Source organism: Cinclus cinclus, chromosome 13, assembly GCF_963662255.1.
Source record: "Cinclus cinclus chromosome 13, bCinCin1.1, whole genome shotgun sequence".
Lineage (NCBI taxonomy): Eukaryota > Metazoa > Chordata > Aves > Passeriformes > Cinclidae > Cinclus > Cinclus cinclus.
Window position 1 is genome coordinate 20,633,005 of NC_085058.1, and position 13,768 is coordinate 20,646,772.

The 13,768-nt window shown below is 39.9% G+C and overlaps 1 protein-coding gene across 2 annotated transcripts in view; it reads left to right on the top strand.

Annotated features, from left to right (window-relative positions):
* The window catches only part of MAP2K5 (mitogen-activated protein kinase kinase 5), a 146,282-nt gene that overhangs the window by 121,941 nt on the left and 10,573 nt on the right, over nt 1–13,768 (top strand). For both annotated transcript variants that reach the window (XM_062501727.1, XM_062501728.1), the window contains one exon: nt 2,571–2,616. In XM_062501727.1, the coding sequence (XP_062357711.1) occupies nt 2,571–2,616 (46 nt within the window). The remainder of the gene's footprint in view (nt 1–2,570; nt 2,617–13,768) is intronic.

Below are 13,768 nucleotides of genomic sequence, written 5' to 3' on the forward strand. Positions count from 1 at the left end.
ATTTATAAAAACCCAAATCAACAAAAAACCAAAAAAACCCACCCATAACCAAAACAAAGCTTAAAAAAAAACCAAAAAAACAAACCACAAAAATACCCCAAAAAAACAAAAAAAAAAAAATAACCAAGACAAAATAAAAATTAAGGAAGAAACCCAAAGCAGCCCCAGCTGGGGAAAACAAAACCAAAACAAAACAACAAACAACAAAAGACCCCCCAAAAAAACAACAAATAAAAATAAATAAACATGCAAAAAGCCCAAGAAACCAAAACAAACAAAAAAGCCCCCCAAAAACAGAAAGTAAAAATAAAAAACAAAATCAAAAAACAACAAAAAAACCAAAATAAAAACAAAAACGTAAAAAAACCAAAAAAAACGCAAAAAACAAAACCAAAGCAAACAAAAGAAAAACAAAAAACCCAAATTAAAAAATAACACAAAAACCAAAAAAAACCCCAAAAATCCCCAAAACCAACAAACCAAAAACCGACAAGCAACGAACAAAAAGCCAACAAAAACAACAAAAAATACCCCAATAAACCCCAAATTTAATAAAAAAAATTAAAAAAACCAACAAAAAACAAAACAAAAAACCCCCCAAACAATCCCAAAAAACCCCCAAAAAACCCCAAAACAAAATAAAAATTAAAAATAAAATCCCCCCCAAAGCATCCCCAGCCCGCTGCCGCCGCCTGTGAATTATTTGGGGAGCTCGGAGTTATTTATAGGGGAAGGTAAATTGTGTCCTTAACATGTCCCAATTTCCAGCACGGCTCTTTTGGTGTTTAACATCCGGCCGGTTAAAAACCCTGCTTTAAAAAAATAAAATCAAACTAATCAAATAAAACAAACAACGAGGAGCAAAGTAAGGAAATAATCTTCTTTTTCAGCCATCAGTTTGTAAAGGTGAGAGGTATCGAGCGAGCAGCGTCCAGGATTTTTTTGTTGGTTTTTTTTTGGTTTTTTTTTTGTTTGGCCTTCCATAAAATAAAACAATAAATAAGAAATAAAAATAAAACAGCCGATAAAATAATCAAATCAAATCCGATCGAATGAACCCGGCGGCGTCTGGGCCGCGTTGTTGTGCTCCCTCACGCAGCTCACCTGGGCTAATTGCACCTGTTGCAGGGGAAAAGAAAAAAAAAATAAATCAATATGGGATCGTTTTTGGGAGAAACGTGATCTGCTGACCTGGTTAATGCTGGGTTTCCCTTCCCCGCTGATGAGTTGGGCTGTAATTCCCAGGGCAGAATCGGGGATTCGATGGGTTTGTGGCTCCGGGTTTTTTAGGGAGTTCTGTATTTGTAGGGGTTTGGGGTTAGGAACAGTGTGAGGGTCTCCATCCCGTAAGGGAAGGCTGCAAAGGAGGAAGAAAAAACTTTATTTGGGTTCCCTTTATTTGGGTTCCCTTTATTTCAGTTCCCTTTATTTGGGTTCCCTTTATTTGGGTTCCCTTTATTTCAGTTCCCATTATTTGGGTTCCCTTTATTTGGGTTCCCTTTATTTCAGTTCCCTTTATTTGGGTTCCCTTTATTTCAGTTCCCTTTATTTGGGTTCCCTTTATTTGGGTTCCCTTTACTTGGGTTCCCTTTATTTCAGTTCCCTTTATTTGGGTTCCCTTTATTTGGGTTCCCTTTACTTGGGTTCCCTTTATTTCAGTTCCCTTTATTTGGGTTCCCTTTATTTGGGTTCCCTTTACTTGGGTTCCCTTTATTTCAGTTCCCTTTATTTGGGTTCCCTTTACTTGGGTTCCCTTTATTTAGGTTCCCTTTATTTGGGTTCCCTTTACTTGGGTTCCCTTTATTTCAGTTCCCATTATTTGGGTTCCCATTATTTGGGTTCCCTTTATTTGAGTTCCCATTATTTCAGTTCCCTTTATTTGAGTTCCCTTTATTTGGGTTCCCTTTATTTCAGTTCCCATTATTTGGGTTCCCTTTATTTCAGTTCTCATTATTTGGGTTCCCATTATTTGAGTTCCCTTTACTTGGGTTCCCTTTATTTGGGTTCCCTTTATTTGGGTTCCCTTTATTTCAGTTCCCATTATTTGAGTTCACTTTACTTGGGTTCCCTTTATTTGAGTTCCCATTATTTCAGTTCCCTTTATTTCACTTCCCTTTATTTGAGTTCCCATTTTTTGGGTTCCCAGTATTTGAGTTCCCATTATTTGGGTTCCCTTTATTTGTGTTCCCAGTATTTGAGTTCCCATTATTTGGGTTCCCTTTATTTGTGTTCCCAGTATTTGAGTTCCCATTATTTGAGTTCCCAGTATTTCAGTTCCCTTTATTTGGGTTTGAAGTGTTTGTGTTCCCTTTATTTTGGTTCCCAGTATTTGGGTTCCCAGTATTTGAGGATTCTTTGGAGTCCTGTCTCCCATTCACTGAAATTCTTCACTCTCTGATAAAAGGGATTTAAAATAATCCAATGTTCCGACACTTCAAATGAAACAATTCAACATTTAAGCATTTAAAATAATCCAATGTTTCCCCATTTCAAGTGAAACAACTTGACATTTTAACGTCTCAAGTCCACGAGCAGTCGTTTTGATCCAAACATTTTGTTTTATGGCACAGCATGAAGAAGCAGCCGAAGGAAAGGCCAGCACCTGAAGATTTAATGGTAAGTGAAACCTCACTTTGGATTTTTCATGAATCATTTTGGGTCATTTTCATAAGAAATTCCTCTATTTTTTCCCTGCGTTTTTTCAGCGTTCTCAGCGTGTTTCTCTCGAATTTGTGCGGCAGTTCCACATTTGCACCCAAAGCAGAGGTGGAATTGTGATCCTGAGGTTGGTGGCCGTTTTGCTGTTGTGATTTGGGGAGTTCATTCAGGACTTTCACGGCCACTGTCGAGTCTCAACCAAAATAATTTTGGTGCTTGACGCACGTTTTCTTCCAGTTTGGATGTCCAGGGATTACAGCTTAATGCAGGTCAATCTTTGCCAGCCTCGGCCTTCCCAAATGTGAGGGCTGAAAGCAGAAAGTGGGGTTAAAATATTATTTTAGTGGAGTGTGCAGGAACCGCTGGTGGTCACACAAAATTAATTCAGGTTTGGCTGCGGGAGAACGAGAGAGAATTTGGTGAGGTGTGTCCATGGAGAGGTTCTCGGGGTTGGAACCTGAGCTCAGAACCCATTCTGCTCCTAATTATCTTTTCTTTTTTTTCCCCCCCAATTATTAATTATTGCCATTTACAGCAATTTATGTAGACTCACGACCCTCTCTGTCTCATGACCTTTAATTCTTAAATTTTTCTTTACTTTCCTGTTTGCTGTAACTCAGAAGCTTCTCTAAAATAATCCTGATTTATTTGAGCATCAAATGCGCGGCGACAACTGGAATACAGGAATTTTTAAGGGGATTTGAACAGGATCAAGACTCTGGTGCATCCTTTCCTTTCTTGCCTCCACGCTGGGAGCTGTGAGGGGAATAAACAAGATTTTTTTTTTAATTTTTTTTTTTTTTTTTTTTACTGCTGGAATTCTCTAGTTAAAGGATAATCTCTGCAAATACCCAGGGCCAGGTGTCTCACAACCCAGTCTCAGCTGAGATAAAGTATTTACCTAGCCAGGTAAATCTCATTTTAAGGATATTAACCTTCAATCTGCATTTGAAGCTGAGCAAACCTCCTTTAACACCTCGCTGAAATTAAAGTTTAACAGAAAACCCCTCCGCTTTGGGCTTTCTCATTCCCCCAAAAAATGGGATTTTTTTTTTTTTTCCATTTCTGATTTTTGTCCTTTTTTTTTTTTTTTATTATTATTATTATTGTTATGGCTGGGAAATCCTTGCAGCTAGTGACATGTGAGAAAACTTGGAGCAGGTTCTGGAGGTGCAGAAACATTTTTGCCTCGTGCTCCGTTCTGCCATGGCTGGGGTGGCTCGGCCGTAAAAACAACGGAACGGGGTTTCATTAAAAAAAAAAAAAAAAAATTAAATTAAAAGATAAATAAATAAATAAATATCCCCTCTCTCTCTCTCTCCGCTTGCAAATGAACATTTTGGTGATGCAATAGGCCTGGCACTTATAAATAAAACATCCTGCACATCAGCCAGCCCCCCAGAAGTGTGTGTGGGGATGTTTTTTTGTGAGCAATAACGCCACTCCAGGGTGTAGAGCCATAAAACCGAGGCCAAAGGGTGAGTGCCTGCAGCAGCACAGATTTATCTTTACAACTGCGTGCCCTGGAGGGTGCTGCTCCCCTTGAAAGGAGGTGTTTTGTGAAATTATTTGGAAATTCTAGCTCCTCTGGAGGGGGGGGGAGAAATAATAAATAAGTGAAAAATGAAGCGTTCTTACTTTTTTAAACAATTTAATGTGGTTTTTTTTTTTTTTTTTTCCCCCCCTCTCCGTCGTTTTTATTCAGTTAGGAGTGAGGTTGTAACAACAAGTAGTGAAAGAGGAGCTGCTCAGTCCTCAATATTATAGAGGAGATATAGAAAAAATACATAATTATCATATCATATATAATATCATATAATACACAATTATGTCATTTGCAATTATATTACCTTATATATTACATTATATCACATATCATATATCATATAATATATGTTGTGTTATATTTTATATTATATTATATTGTATTGTATTATGTTGTATTATATTATATTATATTGTATTATATTATATTGTATTATATTATAGTATAGTATAGTATAATATAGTATATATATTATATTATATTATATTATATTATACTATACTATACTATACTATACTATAGCATATTATAGTATATTATAGTATATTATAGAATATGCAATATAAAATATAAAATATAGTATATAATATAATACAATACAATACAGTACAATATATTCTGTTATATAATATAATATAATATTATATTATATTATATTATATTATATTATATTATATGGTGTTATATGGTATTATATGGTATTATATTATATTATATATATAATATATTACTATTATTTATATTATATTATATTCTGTTATATTATATGGTATTATATTATATTATATTATATTATATTATATTATATTATATTACATTAATAGAGTCAAACCCTTCATAATTTTGCTTTTCCCCAGTCTTCTCAAGCAGCACTTTATTTATTAAATGAATATGAATATATTCACCTGCATTCCGTGTCCGTGTGCACAGATACAGCGTAGCTGTGCCTAAAGGTGTGCACAGAAATTAATCCATAACTGCTGGAAAGTGGGGCCAGGAAAAAAATAAATAAATGAATAAATAAATAAATAAATAAATCCGAAACTTTAAATATGACAGAGGCGGGAAAAGCCCTCGAAGGTCGCGGAGTCCATCGGTGCCACATTCCTTGGACAGGAACACCCTGTGAATTCCAGGATTCCTCAGCACTGCGCCCTTCTGAGCGCTCATTCCTGCACTTCTGGGGCGCAGAGGGACGCAGTGAAACTCTGAATCCTCCAGGTCTCCTTATCGCTGATTTAAACCAGAGCAGGATTTCACCTTGTCCCTTGAATTTCGGGTTGGTTTTTTATATATATATATTTTATTTTTTTTTTAAATTTTTTTTTTTTTTACGTTAAAAGCACGGTCCCGGCAGTGATGGGAGGTGTCGCACACAGCCAGCCTCGCCTTCACACAAACCAGAGCAGCAGCAGCAGCAGCATCTTCCTCCCCTGCAGACACCAGCCGTCCTGGAAGTCACGATTTTGTGACCAGTTTGGGATAATTAAAGGCTGGAGGGAAAATTAAAGGAGCAGAAAATCAATGTTCTCCTGCTCCGCTGGTACCCAGAGGGTTCTAAATGCATTTCAGGACTGACAATACCTGGAGTGCCAGCTTGGCACCTCTGCTGCAATCCCAGGGATGGATTTCCCCTGCCTGTCCTGCAAAAAAGCTCTTTTTTTAAAAAAAAAAAAAAAAATCAAACCCCAAATGTCCATTTTGTCAGGAAATAAGGCTGAGGCTGGATGCAATTCCTGTTTGAAGTCAGGTTTCTCGTTACCACGGATGTCCATGTGCAGGTGGTTTTTTTTTTTAATTTTATTATTTATTTACTCACTGCCCTTCCTTGCATGCAGGCATCTCCCAAAACAAGACATCCCATTGGTTGGTTTTGGTTTGGTTTTGTTTTGTTTTTTTTTTTTTTCCTGTATGCAAGTAATCAAATCAAGTGACTCGTTCCAGAGCAGTGAAATCAGGAATTTCACCAAGTAATGAGAAAATTGTCCATTCGGGGAAAGGAATTTACCAGTGGTCATCCTAAACTTACTCCAAAATGCTGCTCTTTTATCTCCACTTGGTTCCTCCTTAAAAGAAAGGCCAACTAAATCGAATCAATTCCTATATTATCGTATTAATATAGAAATTATATTACATATATAATACAGTATATCACGGGGAAGGCTGCACAGCACATTCCTCTCTCTCTAACGTGAAAATCTCCCCAGTTCTCCTGCGCAGGGAGGGGTTTTTTTACCCCCCTTTCCACTTGTTTTTTTTTTGTGTGTTTTTTTTTGTTTGGTTTTTTTTTTTTTTTTTTTTTTTGGCCAGAACCAGGGAGTTTTCCTGGCTCTGGGGGCAGTGCTTGTTGAGGAGCTGTGCTGTGGCAGCCCAGGGCAGCTTTCAGCTCCTGCTCATGCCCAGAATCCAGGGAAGCACGCGATGAATTTTCGGTATTTTCCCGAAGCTCTCCATTCTAAGCTCTATTTAATGGAATCTATGCATAGTAAGTAATCAGGTCAGAGAGAAGCAACATCCCCTGTTTGAGATCAATCGCTGGCTAATACTTTATCTAGGCCACTTTATTATCTCATGCTGATTCCATTCCCATTCTCCTCCTCCTTTGTAGCGTGCACTTCAGCTGTGCTAAAAGTACAGCTCGCATACATATTAAAAACATATACCCATTCTATCTGTATGTAAATGTGGGAGACACAGCTGGATATTGCAGGAGTTTGATTTACTAATAGTTATTATCTGTTCTAGCTGTTCAGAGGCAGGGAGAGTTGCAGAAAACAAGCTAGCGCAGAAATTGCCTTTATGATATCACTGCCCTGCTTTGGTAATTGTTTAAAATCTCTTCTTTAGCTGCCAGCTCGGCCTTTGCTTCTGCAGAGGTTGTTGGTGCCTTTTTTTTTTTTTTTTTTTTTTGGGACTGCTCGAGCGTCTTGGTGAGGTTGTTTTTTTGTTTTGTTTTTTTTTTTTTTTTTTGGTTTTTAGTGTGGTATTGAGCTCCTCCACGCTCTGGCTGGTTACTGAAATGAAAGGTCTTTATGTAAAGAAATTATGTTTGGAGCATCAGAAGTCAGGAATGGAGCAGTTATTCCGTTGTGGGGGCGTCAAAGCACGGCCTTTAGGATTCCTCAAGGGAAAAATTGGGCACGGAGAGGATCCAGTCACTTCCTGCACTCCATTGCTTTTGCACAGATCTAATGGTTTTTCTTCAAGTGGTCAAATTTTCAAAGCGACCAGGAGCTCTTCTCCTTTTAAAATTTTAAATCGCTGTCGTTTCTCACGTTGATGTTTTATTTTTTTTTAAACGTCGTGTGATAAATTGTATGTCGTCCGTGTCAAAGCCATGCTGGAAAACCCTTTGGTTTTTTATTTATTTTAATGCCTAATACAATTCTGAAATTTCCCATTCCCTCTCTCCATTCCAGGAATGGCTCTAGACCAGGCACCCTGGTTTTGTTTGCTATAATTGATATTTTTTTTCCCCAGTTAAACAGTTAGTTTGTGTATTTAAATGTCTTAAGACGCGTGTCAAGATGTTAGAGACTCTCAAAAACAGATTCTGGCTGCCCGTTCCCACATCTCCAACAAGTACAACAAGGAAATTAAAAATGTGAGGCTTCGGAGTAGCTGGATTTTAAGTAGCTCTACTTTACTTTATTTCTATTTTAGAGGGTGAACATATTTGCAGTTCACTGTGCTAAACCCCTGGTTGCAGCTCTCAGGAAACGCTTTTATGGTTTAAACAAACAAACGGAGGATCAGCGTAATCCTGCCTGGATTTTCATCTAAACCCCCAGAATAAAGCCAATAAAACACTGGTGCTTAGGTTTGTCAATAAAAGGCCTTTCCCCTGAGTAGCCAGGGCTGAGGTTTGGCTGGTGATGATGATTTTGGGGATAGACCAGAGGGCTCTGAGCACTTTCCTTTTCACACACACACCCCAGAGATCCTGTGAGATCACCTTTGGGCATCCACGCTTGCCACGTGCACCTGTCCAGGTGTTTGGGCGCCGTTGCTGAATCACAGGAAACTCAAGAATTTTTCTCTCCCTGGCTGCCTTTATTTTATGCTGGGCCAGTGCAGGGTCTCCCATCAGGGATGGTAAAATTGTCTGTGCTTGGAGCTGTGATGAATGGCTTTGTGTGCGGATGTTCAGCCTCTCCTGTGTCACAACCATCCCAGATTTTCACCCCACGACAAGGGGAAGTTCTGGCACACACCAAACACGTGCAGGTGTGAAGGAAAGGTTTCTCTCCTGGTTTCTCAAGGGAAAAACAAAAAAAAAAAAAAAAAAAAAAAAAGAAAGTACAGAGCCAAGTATTTGAGCTGTTGTAAATATAGAATTGTTCAGGTTGGAAAAGGGTTTTTAGGATGATCCAGTTGAACCATGTGATAAATAATAAACTGGATCTTCAGGCTCTCGGTTCAGACAAGGAGTTCTGGATCAAATCCTGGATACGTTGGAGACAAATGAAAATTTATGTTGAGGCAAGGATTTCACAGCAGGGCTCAGGATGCTCCTGTCCTGGGTGTTCATTATCTTCCTTCTCAAGGTAGCTTTAGAGGGAAAAAAATCTGAGTTTCTTCAGGTGGCAGCATTGCTCACTGAGCTGAAATTGGGAAAGGTGGGTCAGGGATATTTCCCCCTCTGTCTTCCACAAAAATAAGAAAAATGAAAGGGGAGGGGGTGGGGGAAGCCATCTCTGTCCTTGAGGGTGCGAGTTCTTCTTTGCCACTTGAGAAATGAGCTCTGGGAAGGGAGAAATCCATTCCATCAGCATCACTAAATCCAGCAATCACCCGGGAGCAGCATGGTGACAAGGTTAAGGGCTGAGCTCGGGGGTTTGAAGGCTCAGATTCTCTGCCTGCTGCACCCATTGCTGTGGGATCACCCGATTCCTTCATCAAACCTGATTTCCCCCTCCTGACACCCCCCCAGAGCTGCACGGACTCCCAGCCCTCCCCGTGAAATCTGAAAAGGAGTAACTCGAGTTGGCTCAAAGAGGTGTTGAAAATCTAAGGAAATTGGACAAAAACAAACTGGCAACAGCTTAGAGGGATCCAGTTCATATTTTTTGGTTCCTTGAGTCTCCTGGGCTTTGCAGTTTAATTTGAGCAAATGTTTCATTTGGCACTGCTGGTCGTTCAGTAGTTCTCCAGGCACAGGGACAAATATTTACATCTCACTCATTTTGGTAGCAGAGTTGCAAGTCTTTCAATTACTGGGTATTGAGAAGTTGTGCATTTGCCTCGTTGATATTTCATGTCAGCTGTCTCCCTTACGTATTCATTTTGAAAATCTGAGAAAAATAAATCTGTTAGCGGTTCCAAAATAAGACCCCTGTCTTTAAATCCCTGAATACTGTCCTTTCTACCCGTTCCAAACTCACCAAGGAATTCGCTCTAGCAGGCAACTGTTGAAATCCACGTCTGATTTTTATTTGTGTAATGAAATTGGCTTTTTAAATGGATTCAGACACTGTGCATAGATTAAAATGGCTGGTGCTTGTGCAGTACCAGCTACATGTGGGTCTCTACTCCAATTAGCACCTCAGGACACTCCTGCAGTATTAAATAAGAGTAATAATTGCCTATGAATAAGCAGGGTATAAAGCAGGAGATAGAGATATGGCTTCTTAGTGACCTGTGTGCATTATGCCTCAAATCCCTTAATCAGATTTGTGCCGCTTGATTCTTCCATCCGCAGAAATTCAGCTGGAGGATCAAGGCCTAAAGTAGTAAAAAATCAATTAATACGACTTTCTAATTTGTGCGGTTGACACAAAAAAAAAAAAAAAAAAAAAAAAAAAAGAAGGAAAAAAAAAAAAACCCCGCATATAAATAGAAGACATTTTTCTCCTGAAGAGGGGCCGTGCTGAAAGATTTTTTAATTGGATTTCCATTGTGATTGACAACGCTTGATTATGACAGTAACTTTATTTGGCTGGACTGTTAGAGCCCCCTTGTTCAGGGTGGTTTTTTTTCCATCTTTCCCCATCAAAAGGCTTTTTTTTTCCCCCCCTATTTTTCCTCAATGCCATTCCCAGCGGACTTTGTGAAAGAACCTTTTAGCACCTTTGTTGCCGCCATCCCTGGTGACGATTGGGCCCAGCTGGTTACGGGTGGCAAAACCTTCCTCTCAACAAAGAGAAATCTCCCTCGAATCCATAATTTTAAGAGCTCCAGAAACCTGTTGAGGATTAGAAGTAGCTTTAGATGTGAAATGAGTGTTAAGTATTAGTAATCGGGAGATTAGGGCCCCGGGGACAACGGGAGATAAACAACCGCAATTAAGGCAAATCTGCCAGAGTAAACAAAATTGAGCAGAAACAGATGCCCTCGCCTTTTTGGGGGATTGATTGGAGGGCACCGAGGAATCGATTTTTGTCTTGTTTACATTTCCAAACCCCTGTGATAAACTGGGAGGTTAAATATTTCATAGCGCCTGATTTTAGTTAATTTTTCTCGGCTCCTCGCAGTGACCAGGCCCGGCCTTCACAGGGAGCAGCTAATTGCCTATGAAGGGCCCCTGTGTTTAAATGGGCTTGACAGGAATTTAAATTTTCTTTCAATCAACCTCTGTGCTCACAGCCTGCTCCAGTTTCTAATTTTTAAATTAAACATGATTTCTTTTTTTATTTATTTTCCGCTTTTTTTGGGTGGTTTTTTTTTTGAAGATGCGGACTCCCCATCCGGAGCTGCGCTCCCAGGCGGGGCAGAGCTCAGAAAATGAGGTTTTATTGAGGCTGAAACACCAAAATCCAGCCAGGGAAAAGTTCCTTGTCCCATAAATTAATTGTTAAATTAAACACTATTTCTTGTTTATTTATTTTCTGCTTTTTTTGGGTGGTTTTTTTTTTGAAGATGCGGACTCCCCATCTGGAGCTGCGCTCCCAGGCGGGGCAGAGCTCAGAAAATGAGGTTTTATTGAGGCTGAAACACCAAAATCCAGCCAGGGAAAAGTTCCTTGTCCCATAAATGCGCATTTGCCTGCTCGGATTTGATGGGAGAGGTTGAGGGAAACACTCAGCTGGTGAAAATGGGGATGAGCCTGTTCCTGCTGGGCTGGGGAGAGCCACATTTCCACCAGGAAAATCCTGAAAGTTGGATTAAAATACAGCTCTGAGCATGGAAATGGTGGTGGTGGCCTCAGCCATTGTGCAGTGACCTTGGGAGGGATTCAAAGGAATTTTTTTTTTTTTTTTTTCTCTCCAGGCCAGCTAGTGGTGATATATTTTGCCTCCTCTGTTTTCAGCAGGGCTCTGTGCTTTTATTCAGCATCCCTGAGCTTTCTCTGCCCCTGAGACGAGGGGATTTGGCACTACCTTCACCTCGGTCGTTTAATAATTTATTTAGTCCTTTACAAATACTTTATTTAGTCCCTTACAAATACTTTACTTAGTCTTTTACAAAGCCTGGCAAACACAGGGATGTTATTTTGCACTCCGTGCAGGCAGCACGTAGCTGTGGAGTGCAGGATGATGGCAGTGGTACTTTTAAAAACAACTTGTTCATTTGCAGAAACTTCATCACAAAAATGCTAACGAAGTACGAGCTGTTTCGTTCTCCCTTTTTTGCTTCCAGCCACATCATTTTCAGGGTTTTGGGTTGTTTTGTTTTTGGGTTTTTTTTGCTTTTGTTAATTGTTGTTATTTGTGTGTGTATGCGCACAGCGTTTTCTTCTCCAAGGTTTGGGTGAAAAACATTTAGGAGATTGTTTCAGTTTACTTCAGCTTAGTAATTTGCTTAGCACAATTTTTTTTTTTTTTCCCAGTAGAAAAACTTGGGGAAAACAGTTGTTTTCTTCGCCCTTCTCCCCCAGTCTAGGGGAACATTTAAGTTCTCATTTGAAGGAAGTGCTGTAGGGAACATTTAGTCCTCATTTGAAGGGAATACTGTAGGGAACATTTAGTCCTTGTTTGATGGAAATTCAGCTTTTCATTCCCCACGAAAGCCGTGTTTGGTGTCACCCAGAGCATTCCTGTGCTGGAGCCGAGGCCACTCCTGCAGGTGCAGCTCAGGTCAGGTAATTCTGGTGTGAATCTTGTGCTCTTTCTGAGCCCCCCACTCTTTGATTCTCATCACAGCCAGGTCTGGAAGCTCACGCGTTGAATCGATTTCAAATGAAACCCCAGCAGAAGATGAGCTCCGGGCACACACCTAATGAGCTCCAGCCACTAATGGGCACCGAGGCCACAAACCAGACCAGAGCTGGGCAAAAGTCAAACCTCTTCCATGCCTGGAATGTTGCACCGAGCGTTTCACTGAGCAGATCTGCTGCTGTTGTCGACAGCTTGCTAATGTTGACAGACTCCATCAGCCTTGGGCCACTCTCCCCATTCCTCTTCTTAACCTCAGCAGCACTTGCAGAAGTAAACTCCAATTGGATTTCGCTTGCTTTAGTTTGCTTTAAGAGTCAATAACACAAAAAATCTGAAATACCTTTGCTGGGAGCCGGCTCGTTTGGAGCTGAGCAGCGCCAGGAATGCCAAGGACAGTTACTGGTTTAACAGCAAATATCAAAAGCAAAACTGCCGTGGAAAGAATGATCTGCAGATGGGCAAATCGATTCCTCTGTGCCACAGCCAAACCCTAAACTCTGCAGTGAATTTCAGAGCAGTCTTTGCCACGGACAAATAGCAAATAGCAGACCCGGGGTCCTGCAGGAGGAAGGGTTCAGTAGTTTGAAGTCAGGTCCACCCTGTGGAGTGGAGCTGGAGCTGCTCCCATTCCTGCTCTTCCGACCGGAATAATTCCCTCTTGGCCCTTTTGTCTGGTGAGGAGTTGCCAGTTTGGACACATCACGACTGCACAAGGGGTCTCTGAGATCTTTGGGGTCAAAAGCTTGGAGAAATCATACTTTAATCATAAGGAAGAACTTGTATTGCTGTTTAAAAATGGAAATTCGGGCGAGGCGTGTCGACAGTTGATCTTCAGGTTAAGGTGTTGAGGTCGAAGTTAAGCTGTTCCTCCTTTTGGTCCATCCATCAGGCCTGGGGACTGTTGTGGTTTTTGGTTTTTTGGGGCTTTTTTTTTTTTTAGACAAATTCTGTAAAATGCAGGAGAGTTCTGGTGCCTCAACAAAACTAAACCAGCTGAAAAAATCGCTTGCAATTAACATCGTCATATAAAAAGGAAAAATGCATTGGTGAAAGTCAGTCTACAAATAGATAAATAATAGGGGGGAAATGTACTTCTCAAAAAAAAAAAAAAAAAAAGATAAGGAAGAAATATAACCCCGAGGCTTCAGTGCTTGGTTGTGTTATCCATTTATCTTTGGTTTGTATCATCTTTTCTCTGTCTCACATATCATCAGAGGGATAAAACCATTAGTGTGCTAATCTAGGTAGCCATAGTTCTAAGGCTGACCTAGGCTAATCTGCCTTTGCAATTTCAAGAACTATGTCTGACTCCTCTGAAAGTAACCTTAAATTGTAGTCTTGTAAGAATTCCACAGCTGTATCCTTCACTCCTTCTCCTAATGAGGTTATGACCAAATGCTCATTATAATTGCTTTAGACTCCTTTTAATTTTCAAGCTTATTAATCATAAGAAGAGTTATTTAAAATT